Source organism: Mustela nivalis (assembly GCF_964662115.1).
Source record: "Mustela nivalis genome assembly, chromosome: 14".
Classification (NCBI taxonomy): Eukaryota; Metazoa; Chordata; class Mammalia; order Carnivora; family Mustelidae; genus Mustela; species Mustela nivalis.
Window position 1 is genome coordinate 56,256,705 of NC_139033.1, and position 19,299 is coordinate 56,276,003.

General features: G+C 39.7%; 1 protein-coding gene across 24 annotated transcripts in view; it reads right to left on the reverse strand.

Moving 5' to 3' along the window:
- The window catches only part of DTNA (dystrobrevin alpha), a 355,996-nt gene that overhangs the window by 115,979 nt on the left and 220,718 nt on the right, over nt 1-19,299 (reverse strand). For all 24 annotated transcript variants that reach the window (XR_014302908.1, XM_082699565.1, XM_082699546.1 and 21 more), the window contains one exon: nt 8,020-8,087. Coding sequence is in view for 23 of the 24 variants with exons in the window: in XM_082699565.1 (XP_082555691.1) it covers nt 8,020-8,086 (67 nt within the window). In the remaining variant the exon portion in view is untranslated. The remainder of the gene's footprint in view (nt 1-8,019; nt 8,088-19,299) is intronic.

Below are 19,299 nucleotides of genomic sequence, written 5' to 3' on the forward strand. Positions count from 1 at the left end.
AGATCTTTTCTGTTTTCTATTTAAATGCTTATTTGGAGGCTAAAGATAGGACTTTGTATTTATCTGGTTAGTTTCTTTTAATTTTTAGCTCGTGCTTGTAACCATTCTAAAATTTTTTATTTTGCCACTGGCATCTCCGAGGGACTTCCCAGTTTCGTGTCCTCTGTAAACCTGAGAGGCTCCTGTGGAACAGGAACTCTCTGGGGTATTGAATAACCAGAGACGAGAGACTATCTGAAATGCCTGAACACTCAGTCTGCCTTTTCCCCTGGAGGAATATGTATTTTTAATGATGCTGAGCTTGGGTCAACAATCACTAGCTGAAAATAAGTCTTTAAAAGAAGACATTAGGGACACAGATTATTTGTGTAAATTCTGGAAGGATAACGATAAGCGCCAGGTGTGAAAGGGCTTCTGTCCCACACAATTAAATGTCTTAGTTCCAGCAAGACCGTATCCTCCAAGGACAGAAACCATGGCTCCTCGGCATCTCCTTCTCATAGAGGCCCTAGGGGCAATTCAGCAAAGGTGTGACTCTCCTGCAGGTAGTCAGAGGGGCACAGAGATGATGCTTAGGGACAGGAGAATGAGAGGGTTCCCTGTCCTATCATGATGTGGACTTAATGGACCCTCTGTTTTGTTCAGGAGTCAGGAAGGGGTCTGAGGGTCTCTTGCTGTTTCCTATTTACATAAGTTCCTCCTGGCTGAGGTTGTAAACCTTAAGTATCAGACAGGATGTGGTGAGCAATGAAACTGAGCTTTGCAGACATTAGCTTTTCACACCACTTTGCACAGACAATGTAAGTGGCAACAGGATCCATATGGTTCTGGGACCCAAAAAAGCTGAGCTGAGATACGCTGCACCAGGCGCTTGCTCTGTTTATCCAACTTGTTTAAAACAAATTTATTTGTCTCTGCCCCAGTAAACCATAAACTTAATTCAGTTTTACAGGTGTGGTCTCTTCTCAAAAGTCTATAAGCTCCTAGTCTGCTGTGGCAGTAGTCGCATGTCTTCTGTGTCCAAGGCATTGGTTAAAACCAAGGACATGAACAGGTCCACAAATAGATTCTTCTAGTATCTACTAGAGGCTGTCCTGCAAGGTGACTGACCCATTGCTTATTCCTGCAGACATGGTCACATCACCACCTCTAAATCTACCTAATTACAGCGATTCAGCTCACATTGCTCTAACACACCCACAACGTAAGAGACTTTGCCAGTATCTTGCTGAAATTAAGGTTCGTTTTTATGCTATAGTATTTTCCTGAGCTAGCGGTCTAGTAGCCTTATTAAAAAGGGAAATTAGCTGACTTAATTCCTTTATAAAAAAGACAGAATTTGAATAAGTGAATGAAAAAGTCAGTAGAGCAATCCTTGTTCTTAGCATCTTGAAATATCTAGGATTAGCACTATTTTTATTCCATCATCTGGAAAAAAAAAATCCATCATATAAAACTGGCAAGTTCATACCCTAGACTCGCAAGACTCTATAATCTTCCTTTTTAATAAAAAAGAGGTATAGCAAAAAGATGAGTATAGTATTTCCCTATTTTTTCCTTTTTTACAATGTCCTCTTCATTATTTCTAAGAAAAGTAGATGGTATTTTTTTCTTTTAGTATTGTATCATTGGGATATAATTCTTTAAAACATTAGAGTCAACTCATTTAAATAATATGTTAGATTTTCTTCATAATGATAGAGAGGGGCTGGGAGCAAATCAGAGGGGAGATGAATAATATTTTCTAGACTTTTGTATACATTTGAAATTTTCATTATAAAAATGTAAAGCTAATTCACTTAAGGTAACTTGCTTCTCTCGTACCCTCTCCTTAAATCTCTCATACCCATGTCATACTTGGAAGAAAGTGATAAAGACAAAAGCAAAGATGGCATTAAGAAATTTCGATTGATCACAGGGGCACCCAAATAGCTCAATCAGTGAAGTATCCCACTCTTAATTTTGGCTCAGATCATGATTTCAGGATTGTGAGATCAAGCCCTGTGTCTGGCCCCACACTGCCCCTCTCCCTTCTGTCTTCCTTTCTCTGAAAAAGAAAAAAAAAAAATTCTGATGGATCACACTGCTATATTCTACAAATCCCATTTTTCCTCTTTTATTCTTCCTTCCAAGATTTTTCTCCTCTCTCCCTGTCCTTCCTTTCCTCACTCTCTTATGCCCTCCCCGTACCTTCTTCCTTTCTTTTTCTCCATTTATCCATCTATCTTTTGATCCAACCAACCAACCTTACCTAATTTTGGGCTTTCATTTTTTTACTACATTCTGAATAATTTCACACAATTCATATGTATTTTGCCTTTCATGTTTTGATAGCTCATCATAAAGCCATTGGTATGGTCATTCAGATAATTAAATATCTCATTAATTTTTCAAATTCACTCAATAAATATCTACTGAATAAAGAAGAAGCCTATGAACAATGTATCTGAAGTCTTCCATGCTTGCTGATTGACCGGATCTGTGTGTGTATCTGTGTGTGTGTGTGTGTGTGTGTGTGTGTGTGTGTGTATGCGTGGGGTTCAAGGATAATATCAAATTTCTACATTAGGACACTCAGTGGGATGGGGAGGCCCTCACTGGGCTATGGTAAAATACAGAATAGGTTTGTAGGTGGGTGAATGAAGAGTTCAGTTTTGGGCTCACTGAGATTGAGGTGCTTGTGGGATATCCAAATGGAGATAATCAGCGGCAGTTGGATATACAGATATAGAACTCCTGACTATGGAGTACATTTCCAGAATTATTAACAAACATATAAAATGCAGCAATTTGTCTTTATTGCGCCAAGACTGGGAATATTTTTCCAAGAGGTGACTTTGCATATAATCAGGGTCCCTTAGTGGAATTAATGGTGAGCCCACCTCAAGCTGCTTCATTAGTAGAAACCTTGACAGTGAGGGAACAGGCTAGAAGGGACCCTGAGTTTATATACTGACTATTCTGGATAAGCTGGTTTATGAGAATGGCTTTGAAGAACTCCTTGAATCTTGTGAGCCATAACAATAATGGTGAAGCCTTGACAGAAAGTGAAAGTGTAAATGGAGGCAATCGAACAAAACTTTGGTAAAATCTGGCTTTAGGGTATCTGGAAGGTGCCAAGAGACATAAAAAGAGAAGTCAAGTGGTCAAAAAAAAAGCAGGAGAGTGGACTAGAGTGGTGCCATGAGAGAGTATTTCCAGAGCGGTGACCCATGGTATTAACATTTTAAAGAAGCTGAGAAGCAAGAGAAATGAAGAAGAAAGTGAAAAAAGTCCCTGTATCCACCATGGCCTACCAGGGGTGCGGTGGGCTCATGGGAGCGGTCTCATTCATGGCATTTTTCTGAGTTTTTGAAATCAATTTTCCTAAAAGTCATAGTATTACAAAATCATACTCTAGGCTTCATTCCAGATACCCATGTACTGACTGTAGTCAACTTTCTGAAGAACTATCTGCGTTTGAACAATTCAAGTGTTAGTTGAACACTTTGCCTCTCTCTGATTTTCTATCCCTCCTGTGCTTAAAGGCAGTGGTAGCACTCTGATTTCTCCTCAGGACCTCCTATATCTCAGTAGGTAGTCTTCTGAGTTATGAAAGAACGTTTTCCAATCACTCTCCTCTGATTAAAACCTACCTGTCCTGTGCCCTGTAGGCTTGTAAACCAACATTTACTCAGTATCTGAGGTGAATGGATTCGAAGGTAAAGGCCTATGGCTTATCCTTAAGAGATGTTCACAACAGTAAATGACGTGTTCATAAGTGAGAGTCATATAAGGCAGAGTGATGTTCTCTGACAGCAAGAAAACAGAGGTGATTTAATTCCAAAAACAAACAATTTATTCTGCTAAAAGCCAATCTGATAAGCTGATATGAGCTGGTAAAATCATCTGATGGCTGAAAAGCCAAAGTGAGGATGACATTTAACTTTAACTAAGTCTTTTCAGTTTTAATCTAAGGTACTAAACAAACAGATAATTAGGGCATTATCCTCAAGGGAGTTTTGGTTAAAGGCAACTTGTCTAGAATTTCTTTAATCAAAGTTGTTGGCCACAGGGTTAGTGTTTCATTTTGGTTTTAACATAAGGCTAGTCTTTTTTGGCTTGAGTCCACGCTACCCTTAATTTCTTTACCATTTCTTCTTGCTTCTGCTGCTTGTGTTTCTGAGCTCAAGAGTAGATGTTTCTGAGCTCAGAGAAGATGTTTCTGAGCTCAGAATAGATGTTTAATGTTTAATGTAATCACGTGAATTTGCCTAAATTGCTTACCCATTGTTCTTCTCATCAATCACAAAGCTCTATTCTTCGTGTCCTCTGTTTTTTGGCCTTTGAAAGGCATTAACATTGGCCACCCCCCACTCCCCATCCTGACCAACCTTCAGACAGGCTTCTTCCTGACCCAACACCTCTGACCTCCTTTCCTTAGAGCATTTACTTTAGAGAACTTTTCATTGTAAATTCTTTGTCTGCTCCATTGCGGAAGTAATCTCCCAGCCTCTTGCCCATTTTACAGCCCAGGAATAACTTTCTTAAGGACAGGGGAGCCAAACCTTTGAAATGCAATCATTGAAGGAGATCTCCAATTGTCTGTTGGAGCATAGAAGCCTAACTTTCTAACTGGGACAATTAACAAACACAACTGACCACCTTCCCCACTAATAATCTTCAGGACTTCTGCACTAGTTCACCCCAGTACTTAAAAGCCCTCCTGCCTTCCAGATTGAGTTCAATCTCTCTTTTCTCTTGCAGTAGGTCCTGACTGCTTTGCAATAATCTTGAATAAAGTCCTCCCTGTCTTAACTCCTTTACATGCAATCTTTCTTTGGCATTTGTAATTCCCAAAACAAAGACTCTCTTTGGCACTTTCTTTTGCTGTTTAATTTTGTTTTTTTCCTAGGGGCACCTTGGTGACTCAGTTGGGTAAGCGACTGCCTTCAGCTCGGGTCACGATCCCAGGATCCTGAGTCCCGCATCGGGCTCCCTGCTCAGTGGGGAGCCTGCTCCCGGCACCACTCGCACCCCCTTGCCCCCCACCGCCTGCCTCTCTGCCTATTTGTACTCTTTCTCCCTCTGTCAAATAAATAAATAAAATCTTTAAAAAAATTATTTCTAGAAAATACTCAGCTGACTGGATTTACAATTTCCTCCCTTTTTAGGTCCTTCACAGATACCTGGGGGAACTTAACTTTCCAAGGCCTGATGTCAGTCTTCCCTGATAATAGTTTCCTTGTCTTTTTTTTTTTTTTTTTTTTTTTTTTTGGTGTCCTGCAGATTGAGCTGCTGGAATAATCCATATATTTTTCAACTATTTAACACATTCTCAAGGAGATCATCTCTCTCTTTTGTATGACAGCCTACCTATCACCATCAATTCTTCCTCTGAAATCAGCCAGTTGTCTTAACCATCAGAATCCTACATACTATGGATATGTCCTACTTTGTGTCTAAACAGGATGCTCACGAAAGCCTTGTTAAGGTCAGATGTGTATTCCCCGTTTGGGGCCAACATCTGGGTCTATTACTTAGCATATGCAAGGGAGAAAGACACAGAATAACTCATAAAACATTTCAATAAAGTGCATGACACCCCAAAGAAGTGTCTATGAAAAGATAAAATTACAATTTGGGAAATAAATGCAAAATTTTCTTACATCTCTCTCATTTGAAAAATTTAGAGGTTTTCTGGTTCTGTGGCTCTAACACTTACATCACTCATCCTTTGATTTGGACAACTTTAACTCAGAAGACATTTGTGACATACGTATTTGTCTGTGCCAAGGACTACAACAGGTGTAGAAGGAACTGGGACAGTACTTAAATTTGGGTATTTATAAAATCATGAAATAAGCACTTTAAAAAAAATCATTCTTACAGTGTGTTTGTTGGCTGACACATCTTTAATGTAACAATGATAAATTCAGAGATTTCCCCCCAAGACTTCAGTGCTTTGTTATGTTAAATATTCATTAATTTTTCTTTTTCTGACAAAACACTGGCCCATGATGTATGGGGTGCCTGACTTTCAGTCTAAGCTTCTATGACTTGGGAGGACATCTGTGCTCTCTTGCATTTTGTGAAGATGAGCAGAGGTAATTAAGTTCCTTCCTCGGTTAGATTTTTATCAACAAAGGGACAATTCCAGGGGGCTAGCCATGCTGGAAGTGAAGATACAGGGCCAGACATAGCTGAGGAAATTGGAAGGTCATGGCCGTAACTCTCTCAGGTACTTTAGACATGTCTCTGAAAGTGGAAAAAGCAAGGAGCATGATTGAGATTCCTCACATCAATTTTAATTTTCTTTCCTTTTTGTTAGTTCTAACATTGTCTTGGTGCCTCCAGATTATTGGGAAATGATAAAGAAAAATATGAATGTTATTATCTGGGACTTTCCTTTATCTGCTCCTGACCCTCATTCTTGCCAAATCAGTTCTAGTCTTCAGTAGAAACCCAATTTTGTCTACTGCTTTCTCAGAGAGAAAGGCTTACAACTCACTTCTGTTCATCCTTATGTCTTATGCAGGGAAGGAGAGATAAAAAGACAATAAAAGAATTGTACTTTTTTCTTTACAACATTGAATTTGAGAGGTGTGCCCCCAACCATGACAAGTTCTTCTTTATGAATAAAAAACAATGGTCTGTGGGGGCACCTGGGTGGCTCAATTGGTTAAATGTCAGACTCTTGATTTCAGCTCAGGTCATGACCTCAGGATTGTGAGACTGAGCCCTAAGTTGGTCTCTGAGATTGAGCCCCAAGTTGGACTGTATGCTGAGCATGAATCCTGCTTAGGTTTCTCCCTCTCTCTCTGCCCCATCACCCCTGCTTGTGAATGTTCTATTTCTCTCTAAAAAAACAACAAACAAACAAACAAACAAACAAAGCCAATGGTCTGTAATGGAGACATTACCAACCAATTACTTACATGGCAACCAGACATTTACATAAATCAATAACCTTAATTTAATGGATTCTCCACTCAAGTAAGTAAATATAGTTTGGTTTCCCTCATGCAGCATGTTACCTCCAAGCTCTTTCTGCCTTTTTTTTTTTTAAGAGTTATTTATTTATTTATTTATTTGAGAGAGAGAGAGAGAGAGAGAGAGAGAGAGATATCACAAGTAGGCAGAGAGGTAGGCAGACAGAGAGGAAGGGAAGCAGGTCCCCTGCTGAGCTGAGAGCCCGATGTGGGACTCAATCCCAGGACCCTGAGATCATGACCTGAGCCGAAGGTAGCGGCCTAACCCACTGAGCCATCCAGGTGCTCTCTTTCTGCTTTTCTTTTTCTTTCTTAAGATTTACTTATTTATTTTAAAGAGAGAGCATGTGTGTGAGTAGTGGGAGGAGGCAGAGGGAAAAGGAAAGAGAATTTCAAGCAGACTCCCCATCCAGTGTGCAGCCTGACTCAGGGCTCAGTCCTAGGAGCCTAAGATCATGACCTGAGCTGAAACCAAGATTCTGAAGCTGAAGTGACTGAGCCACACAGGCATCCCATCTCCAAACTCTTTTAAACTTTATTTTCCTTTTCACTTTTTAGGAACTGGTTTGTGGGACAGATTCTTCTCCTCTCCATAAAGTTCAAATGATTCTTCTTTCCCATAGGGACATATGATGTCATTTTGCAGTTAAAAAATTCAATAGTTCATTTTACAAACTATATCTAGTGCCTACAGTATGCCAGACACAGCGATATTATAGGGGGTATGAACACAGATTTTAAAATTCAGTGGACTATATTTGTGCCAATACTAAATCTTGTTTATCAAGTGTCCATGTATACATATACATTTGGCTCTGTGAAACTTTTTCTTTCATAGAAAATATACAGTCTAGTAACAAATTTTAAGGGTTTGCTAATTTCACTCTTACCTAACAGGAAGCCCAACTGCTCAAATGTACATTTCATACAAGGAATTTAGGATTTTAAGGAAAGGTACAAATGTCATAAGGATTAAGTGGTTATTTGCAGTCTTTCCCTGAGTATTCAATGGAAACTACAGGGTATTCCTTTAAAGTTCTATACTTACTCATCTCTGCAAACAGCTGTCTTCTTTCTGCCATGGTATTTCCTCTTTTCCCACTATCTTCAATCATTCTAGGAGACAAAATGGTTACAGTGTTATTACCCTCATGCTAATGAGGCAAACAGCTACTTCTATGTAAACATACTTGCTGTAGTTGTGCCACAGAGACAAACTATTCAAAACTGTGTATTTACAAAGTGTAGCTTTACTTTCACTAATTTAAATCACCATACATATTTTTCCATACATAATGCTGCTGTAATTGTTAGAGGGAGTATAAAATTTTTATTTTCTAACATAAAAATAACTACAATAGCAGGTGACCTTGTGCCAAACTGAATATAACCATCCACCATCTGTTAGGTGGTTCATTTCACATATAGTTTCTCTTTCAATCTGGGGAATACCTATGAAGAACATAGAGCAGATATTACAGATTCCATTCAACAATGATGAGATTGAGAATCTCATGAGACTTACTAAAGGGAATGATGAAAACATTTGGACACCAAGACCGGCTTGCTTTCACACCATATTCTGCTGCAGGTTGTCTCAGTGCACCCCAAACCCTAGTTTGGATGCAGGATATTTTCTAAATATTGATCTCTAAATTGAGTGTTTGGAACCTGCAACAGTTTTTCTAGGCATGATCATTTCAGGCAAGGTGGTTAGGTTCACATCTCTCTACTTAACCATATTACTGTCTGTAGTAATCACTTAAGAAGTACTATGAAAATGCCAACAGATAAAACAGAATAAAAAAATTTTTCAAAAAAAAACTTGACATGAGGAGAAAGAAGATAATGAGAAAGTTAATGGAAATGCTGTTTAGCCCAATAGAGGACTTTGGGCTAAATACTAAGGGCTTTATAGGTTGATGGAGTTGATTTTTTTAATAAAGCTAATTAAACTTTGGAAAAACCCAAGTTTCCTCTCTCATTCATGCATATACATAAACATATATACTACTGTGTTCTGATTCTCAGGCATGGTAAACAGAAGGCTGATCTTTTTTGCGGGTCTTCCAATGGACTCTGTTCTTTCTCAAATATGGTTCTCTCTCTATGCTATTTTTGGGTCCAGATTCCCCTCTCCCTATGTCTGGCTAACTTGCAATAACCCTTCAGCTGTTAGCTTAGGTGGATCTTCCTCTGAAATCCTCCCTAACTCTATGATCGGCTGGGTTCACTCTCTTTCCTCTGGGTCTCCAGAGCTCACTATCCCTTTCTCTCAATGCTGACAATTCACTTAGCAAATCTTTACTGAGTGCCTTCTATACTCCAGGAACCAAATCAAGTTCTAGGTATACAACAAAGATCAAGTCACAGTTCTTACCCCTAAAGTGTTGACATTCTTGTCATGGAGATACAAAATCATAGAAGCAAAGAAATCACAAAGATAGAAGTTGAAAGATAAGTGAGTGTGAGAGACACGGACTACCTAGGAGTAAATTTAACAGAACTAGGTTGTAGAAGACAGCTCAAAAGATAATGGAGTTGTGTACAAAATAATTCAGAGAAGGGTAAAAGAAAATATTGGTTGTGAAACCCAATGTGATGCCAATTATTCCAGTCAAAGAGCCCCACCAGTGGTTTCTATGAGTGAAGAATTATATGCCTACTGCCAGGAAGGGAAAGAAGGGCATGGAATAGCCTTGGTTTACAGAGTTTAGGGAAGAGTGGTTTATGATGGTTTATGATGGTTTACGATTGGTTTATGATGGCTGGTGATGTACATAAGGGTCTGGCCTAAACAATAACTGGAAAGAGTAGGGTTATTAATGAACTGTCTTCGGTTTGATAACAATTCAGTGCTGAACACAGTTAAGTACTTTCTTTTTTATGATTTTAAGTATGCAGGTATAGTTGATATATAGAGATCTGGAGAAAAACACACCCTTCCTGATTCACAGAACCCCATCCCCTTTACTCCAGAGGAAGTGAGTTGATCATAATCTGACATTCACAAAATAGTCGGGATACAGCTTCCAATTCTTATTTCAAGAGCTTAGAAGTTGTGTTGAAGCCATAGAGATAGGGGATAGACACCAGTGATATGTTCTTGCATCTGTCTGTATGTTGGAATGAGATGAAAAGAACTGTTAAAAATAAATCACAATGGATGGCCGGCTCGAAAGCTCTGACTGAAAATGTCAGGGAAGGAAAGACTGGCCCCCAAACCCAGGCTTACTCTCTGCACCCCTCAAGTGGTACCGTTTGTGACACCTCTTTTCTAGTTAACTTTTTGTGTGTCTTTCTGGAAGATTTGTGAGGATGATGACTTCAAACGTTTTAAATTCTTCACAGAGCCAGTAAAATCCAATCAGTAAATGATATGACTAGTTAGTATGTATTGAAAAAAAAAAAAAGGAATGAAAAAAATAGAGGAAAGAAGAGGGACAATGAAGAGGAAAGCCCAGTAAGAGCTAAGTTTGTTCCCCAGGAAAAGGACTTTTAATGATATTTCCCAAAACTGACTCACAGAAGAGCTCATTTGAGATTACACCAGTTTCAGAAATTAGTTACTTGAAACAAGGGAGTCTAATTTATATCTATTATCATCTAGGACCATACATTTTAAAGCAAAATCTTGTCTTACAAGACAGAAGTTAAAATAGATGCAAACTACCCTGATGTCACCATTTGGTCTATTCATCATCATTTTGTGATGAATTAACTCATAAAAGAACCATAATGAGTTATATAACAGGAATTAATTCTCACTTCTGAGTAAAATGTGTACCTTATAAGGACAAGAAGGAAAAACCCAGTAGTGTGAAATAATAGAACACGTGGAACATAATTATAAATATAAAAGGAAAATAACACATTTCTCATTTTACCCCTAAGGTTTCCTGGGAAGCTGCACTATTAGATAAAATTGAGAAAACATATTTATTACCCATTGGTCACAGTCATAATAGGAAAAAGGGAAGGCATGCTAGTTTACTGCTTACATGGATTCAACAGAGGGACCGATGGACAGAGTCAGTCCATGAATTGAACAGCCAAGGAACACCACGGTGGGCTCCTTAGTTTCCAATTTAACTCTGATCAGTGGGACTTGAGACACATAATGCTTGACTGTCTTCTTAGCAAGATTGAAGAGCAAAACTTTCAGTAGAGGAAGGTGGGAGGTTTTTTGCAGAGAGCAATTTTGCTTCTGAAATTGTCACGAAGCTCTGCTCTTCATGAATTTCAGTATTACAGCAGCTGCCCAAAGTCATCTGGAGGAGATGCAGGGGGAAAGAACCCATCTGTGACAGTAGTAATGTCACAAGGTGTGTGGCTCACCAACAGGCCTAATTTGGTGTTTCTGTTACTCCTTCATGTAGACAAGATGCTGGCAACCTTAGAATTTACCAGATTGCATAAATGTCAAAATAGCAAAAGGAACTAACAGGTGATGAATAAGTGATGAGCCCCATTAAGTCATTTCCTTTACTAGGGTTCAGTCCCATGAATTATACAGGGTGTGCTTTGTTTTCACTTATGAGAATCTATCCATTTCATTTATTTAAGAAATATTATAAGGTAGCTATAACTTGTCAGATACTCTGCTAGTTGCTCAAGATTCAAGGATGAATATGACATGATCCTTGCTTTTAAGAAGTTCACAGTTAGGAGGAGAAACAAATTATTCCAGATGATAAATGTATTTGGTATAATATGTACAATAATAAAATTATGTATTACTAAATATAGTAGTTTACTTCTGGGAAATCTGAAGGAGGCATCAAAGGGTGACTCTGGAACAGAGTTTTAAAGGATAAACAAGGATTTTCTAGATAGAAATGAGTGCAGTTAGAGGGAATCATGGAAAAAACATGGAGCTTTAACAAGAATATATGGGAATAGGGAATAGTTCAGTATTGCTGAGTCCAAGTGTGAATAGTGATGCCAGAACAGGCATCAGATCTAGAAGGTCTAGACTGTGTAAGGTTTTCCAGACCAGAGGCCACCCATGGTTAAGTAGGAACCTGATGTGTACAGGTTTAGGTTTTGGGAAGACAACTTCAGCATACTGAGCGCTGGACAGATCAGGTAGGAAGGAGGGTGAGGATGCGAGCCCATGATGAAGGGAAGAGTCCAGTTGTCTGGAAACCTCTGTAATTCAGGAACAAGAATATATGTGTTATGGTAAAGATTGATTTGACATTCAGGGCATTTGCAGTGGGACTTGGGGATTTGCGGTCCCCGTGAAAGAATGGAGGCGGAGGCAAATCCGCCTTTGCTCTCCCATATCACTTCACACACTGGAGAAAGCCATCTGTTACAGTAATGGCTTCACAGAAAGTGAGTTCATCCAGTCACTTTCTTCCCAACACCATCATCAAAAGGGGGCCACAAAACGGGACGGGGAGGGCTCGTGTTCTCTGCCACTTTTTATGGGGGACGGGTGAAATAACAGAGTAGAACAGGGAGGGAACTAGCAAGAAATAGAGAAAAAATCAAAATACAGGGCACAGAGTGTTAGAAGAAATGTGAATTGTATTTTGGCATAGTGAGAATAAGTTCACATTGAAATATCACATTCTTGAGTTACTTCCTTCATGACAGTTCTTTAATCCAGCATCACCCATACTAAACACACATTTCTACCCCACATGACATAAGAAGTTTTAAACGTAAGATCTTAAATGGATGGGGTCTCACATTTGTATAACTTTCTGAAGATTATAAAATGCTTCTCCCCTATAACCTTGTGAAGAATTTGGGGGAGATATTATTATTATTCCCCAGGGATACCTGAAAAACTTGACACCCAAGCAGGTAAAAAATGTTCCCGTGAAACTCATTTTCTAGCAGAGGAAGATACTTAATCCTTTTTTTTTTTTTTTTGGCTTTTTATTTTATTTTTTTAAATTCCTAGGCTGCTATGAATTCTAATCGCCAGTAGCCTTACTCCAGCAGCTACTGTTCAATACAAATTAAGATTTCCTGAAACTAGTAAGTGAAAAGAAGTTGATAGAACTGGATGATTGACAGGCCAAAAGGAAATGGAGAAGATGGGTCCACAGGTCTCTCAAAATGCAGGAGAGATTTCTTCGTGTGCTACTCCCTAACGGAATCCTCCTCCTCTAAACCAGTGTTATACTGGAACTAATCACGGAGATGAAAATGATTGCCCGCGTCCAGATTGCTGTAAACCCAGCCACGTAGAAACACACCCATGCACACACTGGTTCACACTCTCAACGTTTTAAATCCACACAAGCCGACAATGTTTTTAGAAAGTCTGGCTCTGCTTTGCCTCTGCTCCACTTAGGCAAACACTTAAAACCTGCAGACTTGGCGCTTAGTATGAGGAGCCTGTTTCCAGGCTTTATTTCCCTCAGCTCTGCTCCAGGGGGATGACACGAGGGTGCTGGGTTCAGCAATCACCAGGCCCTGTGATCCCCCAAGTTAATAACTGCAGTCAAGGCCATTTCAAGCTCCTTTCCTCCTTTAATTGATTTATTGGTGGCATATAAATGCCTGTTTCCATTTCTGCTAATGAAAGAAGCCTCCGATAGGACTTTGTCAGATTTACATTCTCATCCTCATCTTTGGCAATATAATAAAAAAGTATTCAGAGCTCTTTCCCAAGGCAAAGTATAATTGCACTTGCTTTTTACTTCCCAGTCCTTTATCAAGATGAGCCCCTGTAAGTAGGAAAATGCCGTGACTAAAATAAATGGCTATAATGGGTTTCGGATTTCTTTTACTTTGAATGTCATCTTCTGCTCTTGGAACTTGGGTCCTATGATGGTGGGGGTGGGGAGAGGTATGAGGTCACTATTTTAGTATAATGACCGGCTGGATGTGTTATTTGGGATTTGATCTCCCCTGCAAAGAACCCACCATAGTAGTAGTACTCGGCTGTGACTGCCCATCACGCTAGCCTGGAGGCTTTGTGAAAATGCAGGTATCTGGATCTACTGAACCTGGGGTTGGAATGGAGCACTTGTGTTTTGTTTTGTTTTAAAGATTTTATTTATTTGAAAGAGAGAGAGAATGAGAGAACACAAGCAGGGGGAGTGGCAGAGAGGGAGAAGCAATTTCCCTGCGGGGCAGGGAGCCCAACATGGGGCTTGATCCCAGGACTGGGATCAAGAGACCTGAGCTGAAGGCAGACACTTAACCAGCTGAGCCACCCAGGTGCCCCAGAACTTGTGTTTTTCAGAGCACCACAGGTACTCCTGACGCGCTCCAGAGTTAGAAATAGAACAGTAGTTGACTTTGACCTCGGAACCTATTGGCGGAACTTTAGGGTAGAATTCTTATGTTGCATTCTCTTATTTGTAAGACCCACTTTAAAAATGTACCTTGAGCCCAGGAAGAAAACAATTAATTCTTTGGGGGATGTAAATATACAGAAACATTTACATACAATGATATGGGCACCTAAGGAGGCAAAATTTAAGAAATAAAAAATGCCATTAAAAAGTTGAGAAAACTGGGGCACCTGGGTGGCTCAGTGGGTTAAGCCTCTGCCTTTCGCTCAGGTCATGATCTCAGGGTCCGGGGATGGGGCCTTGCATCGGGCTCTCTGCTCAGTGGGGAGCCTGCTTCCCTACCCGCTTCCGCCGCCTGTCTCTACTTGTGATCTCTCTCTCTCTCTCTCTGTCAAATAAAGAAATAAAATCTTAAAAAAAAAAAAAAAAGAAAGTTGAGAAGACCATTATTATTCCAGGAAGAATGACTCTGAGCAGTACCGTCAAGTCAGGAAGGAACCTGCTGTTCTGGGGTAAGACTGTACCTGGTGTTTAAGGACATTTGCTTTTGTTTGGTTTTGTTTGCTTTTTTTTTTGGCTTGGTAAGAGGCTGGGACTTCGGCTCATTAGCACCTGCCATCACCCCCTTATTAGCCGTAATGGCTTAAAGATTGCAGGAGCATGGATGGGAGCAACTTGGTGTGGGTAAAAAGGAAACTTTTGGAAGGAAGATGATGAAAAGATTTTTCAAGATTTTTCAGAACATCACCTTTTATTCAATATCATGTGCCTTTGAGACAATGGTATTGTGTGTGTGTGCGCACGTGTGTGTGTGTTTGTATATCTATATTTCCCAAGAGGAATAATGTTAAGAGTATAGGCCACTTGGTCATGGTGAAACTATGGCTGTCCCCAGTACCAGAGAGAGAGACGTTTCTTTCCTCTCCTACTGGGATTGCTTAATTCTTAGCTTCTGGGGGATAGGTGCTAGGAAATGACTGCTTTCTGATCATTTGGGACTTTCTCAGTTCAGTGTAAGATATCACGGCTCATAAACAGAGGTCTGTTTCTTTTTCTTACACGTCTAATACTTGAAAACAAATTAAGTGAAAAGTTCTCTCCCTCCATAAGTAGAAGACTGATTATTTTTCATTAATCTTGCAATGGGACAACCCTCACTTTGTAACTACATTTTTGAACCCCCCGTAGAATAGTGAGATTATACTGTATATATATATAGACATTTATAAGAATAAAACATTTTGAAAAATGTTAAGATTGTAATTCCAAATTCTGTTCAAGTGACTGAGTTAAATTTATCTTCTCAATAATAAGGCTTCAAAATGACAGGATATATTAGCTCACTAAGCAGTGCAATGTTGTCCAGGCCATCATTTAAACTATAGATCCTTCTAATGATTTGATAAAAGGTAAGGACCCTCACCCCACATATGTAAATATTTATTTACATACATGGATATACAAATAAAGGAAGTATAATTGCTTATGTGGGCTAGTTTAGAAGAAGACTGGGAATTTGTGGGGATCAAAGGTAGATTTGTTTTATAGGGAGAACCACCTGTTGGTGAAAGGGAGCAGCCAATCACAATGGGGTATCTGCAAAGAAACTGCGAGAGAGAAAGTACAAGAAGGCTTGTGGGGGCCTTTTGAGGCCAGGCAAACAGGAAGGATGTTGAGGAGAAGGCTGTGATGGGCTCCTCACATGGTAGAAACCAGTGTGCCTCTGTCTGCACACTTAACATTCATGTGTCAGGCAGAAACTCACATCTGATCAATCTCAAATGCTTTAGGACATTATGGTGTGACTCCTGCAGCTTGAAAGGATTCTAATGCATCTATGTTTTGAAAGATCATAAGACTAGTAGTAGAAAGAGATAGGTACCCCCCTTGTCTGATTCCAGTACATTAAGGGGAAAAAATGGGGGCAGTTACTGATGCATGGGCCAGTTGTTATCTAGACTTGTGGAAGTGTGACTTCTAGAAGAAGAACTGGGAAAAACAAAGTGAGATTAAGTGTAGGACATGACATTGAGCAATCAAGATACAGACCAGGGAGGCTTGTATGCTTTAAAATGTTCTTTTTTTTTTTTTTTTTTTTTTTTTAGGGTTAAGGTATGTTACGTGTGGGGACATTGAAAAGGCAGAGTCAGGTAAGAAAATTGTTTTCTGCAGTAGGACAAAAAAATCAGACTCTTTCTGGGTAGAAATAGTAATAATAAGATTAAAAGAATAACCACCACAACACTATTTAAAACAATTACCATGTTACAAAAAAAGCTTGCCCTGGACCAAGCATTATGCAGGAATTTTCTCATTGTGTTCTTAGAAGAACACTGTATGTTGATATTGGTGTTCCCACTTTACCAATGTGGACACTGAACTTCTGAGAAATTAAGTAATCACCTAAGTGACCAGTTTAGAGTTTCAAACAAGACATATCTGACTACAGAGCCCACCGGGCTTCTTAAGACCAAAATGGCATTGTGTGAAGTTAAGACTCAAGGGACCGTCTCGTTTTCCTCTGAGGATGGTGGTGGTGGGACAGTCCCACACATACACACAATGAATGAGGCTGAAACATCCCTGAAGATGTGCGTGAGTGGATGCCAAGGGGAGCTGGGTGGGATGGTGGCAAGCGGTTGAGCGCTGGCATGATTTCATTAAGGAAAGAAACCTACAGGTCATTAAGCTCACAGGTCCTCTGCACCCCCTACTTCAAGTTCTCCCACCTCTCCTCTTTTCATTTTATTCTCTCTTCCTGTCTCCAGACTCTTCTTCTTGCTCTTTCTTTTCCTTTCCTTAACTCTTCTCCTTTCTTCACTTCCTTTCTACGTGTATGAGGGACTCTGACTCAAATCAAAAGAATAGACAGTTCTTAAGCTTGAGAAAGAAAGATCAAGCAAGGATAGCAGGAAAAGAAAACAGAAGATTATATGGTGAGTAAGTTCTGTGGATCTAATGTACAGCATGATGATTGTAGATAATAATAATGAATTTTAAACTTGAACTTTGCTAAGGGAGTACATCTTTAGCTTTCTCATTAAAAACAAAAGAAGGTAACTACTTGAGGTGAGGAGTGTGTTAAGTAACTTGCTTGCGGGAATTATTTCAAAATGTACAGATATATCAAATCATGTTGTACATTGTACATATATTATAGTTTTATTTGTCAATCATGCCTCAATAAAGCCAGGAAAATTAAGTTTATGCCTTTAAAATGCAAATTTCTGGGCGCCTGGGTGGCTCAGTGAATTAAGCCACTGCCTTCGGCTCAGGTCATAATCTCAGGGTCCTGGGATCGAGTCCCGCATCGGGCTCTCTGCTCAGCAGGGAGCCTGCTTCCCTCTTTCTGTCTCTGCCTGCCTCTATGTCTACTGTGATCTCTCTCTGTCAAATAAATAAATAAAATCTTTAAAAAGGAATGCAAATTTCCCTGGGAGAATCAGAAAGCTCACCTTGGTATAATTAATTTGGTATAAATTCTTCTTCTTCTTCTTCTTCCTTTTTTTTTTTTTTTTTAGAGAGAGGCAAGAGAACATGGGGAGGGGTAAAGGGTGAGGGAGAGAGAGAGAGACTTTTAAGCAGGTTCCATGCCCAGTGTGGACCCTGAAGTGGGGCTTAATGTGGGGCTCAATCTCATGACCCTGAGACCATGACCTTTGCCAAAAACAAGAGCCAGACACTTAACAGACTGAGCCACCCAGGCACCCCAACTGTCCTTTGAGATAAAGATGACAAGAGGGCAAATGGGGAGAGGGGGCTAAGATAGGCAGGAAGATGTCAATAGGACCACCACTACCTTTTTACAGATTCAGAACCAATACAAAGCATGAAAAGAACACAGGGTTCCAAACACAGTCCATGAAGGATATGAAAAGATGAAAGAGAGTGTCTACTAAACTATTTTTAAGCCCCCTTCCTCCTTACTAATTCTTCTGTATGTCTCTCAAAATATATCTGTGCCAGAACAAATATTTCCAAGGGCAAATCTCAAGAATCCTAGATGGAAAAAGAAGTTATTTTGTTCTCACTTCCAGTGAGGAATAAGGGAACCTACATTTAACAACTTTTCACTCTAGCGTACTCTGTCGGTAAAAAGTGGAATGGAGGCTAACCCATAGTTAAATACTAAATTACTTAATATCATGGTATTTTTTTCCTTTCTCTACTCAAATTCTCTCAGAAGAAAATATCTCAGGCTGATACGATATAAAACAATCCAGAAAATGGCATTGACATTGTAGGGACTCTGATGATTCCTATCCAGTAGAGTCACAGCCAAGTCTATGGGGTTAATATATGCACATGCCAAAATTAAATAGGCCACATGGAAAAAGAAGCAGGCAGAGTGTATGAGCTGCCAGAAGTTATGGCTGCAAGATCCCCAGCAGAAAACAATGGCATTCTGCACACTGTGGTCCTTTCCCTGAGACCAGGGCTGACTGGCCTGACAGGAGTAGAGAATGGAAAGAGAAGAAACAGAGGCAGCCCTTATTTCTTGCCTCTGGATCTGTTTCTATGAATTAGAAGCCTCTTCGTTATGTCCTTCCTTTGAAGAGAATTTGTCTGAAACGAAGGAATGACTGGAAGAAATCTCTGTTTCTTGAGAGAACCATGGCTCTACGTTGGTGGCTGCCAAGAATTTTAGTGGGGAAGAATAGCGGGTGGGAAGGCGCCTTCTTTCTCAGCCTTGAATCTCGCAGGCCCTCTGGATCATTTTGTGGAGGCAGAAGCATGAATGCCTGGGTTATGTAACAGGAAGGGACTTTGAGATTCATTTGCAGAGAATAATAACAATTATTAGTTAACATGCATTCAGTGTTTACCTTGTGTGGGTAGGCTCTGAATTTCTTACCCTTATTCTAAGATAGGTCATATGACACTACCCTGTTTTATACAGAAGAAAACCAAGTCTGAAAAGGTAGACAGAATAATGACCTCCCAAGAAGGTTCAGGTCCTAGTCTCCAGCATTTGTGAATATGTCACCTTATATAGCAAAAGGTACTTTGCAGATGTGAATAAATTAAGGATTTTGTGATGAGGAGATTATCCTGGATTATGTGGG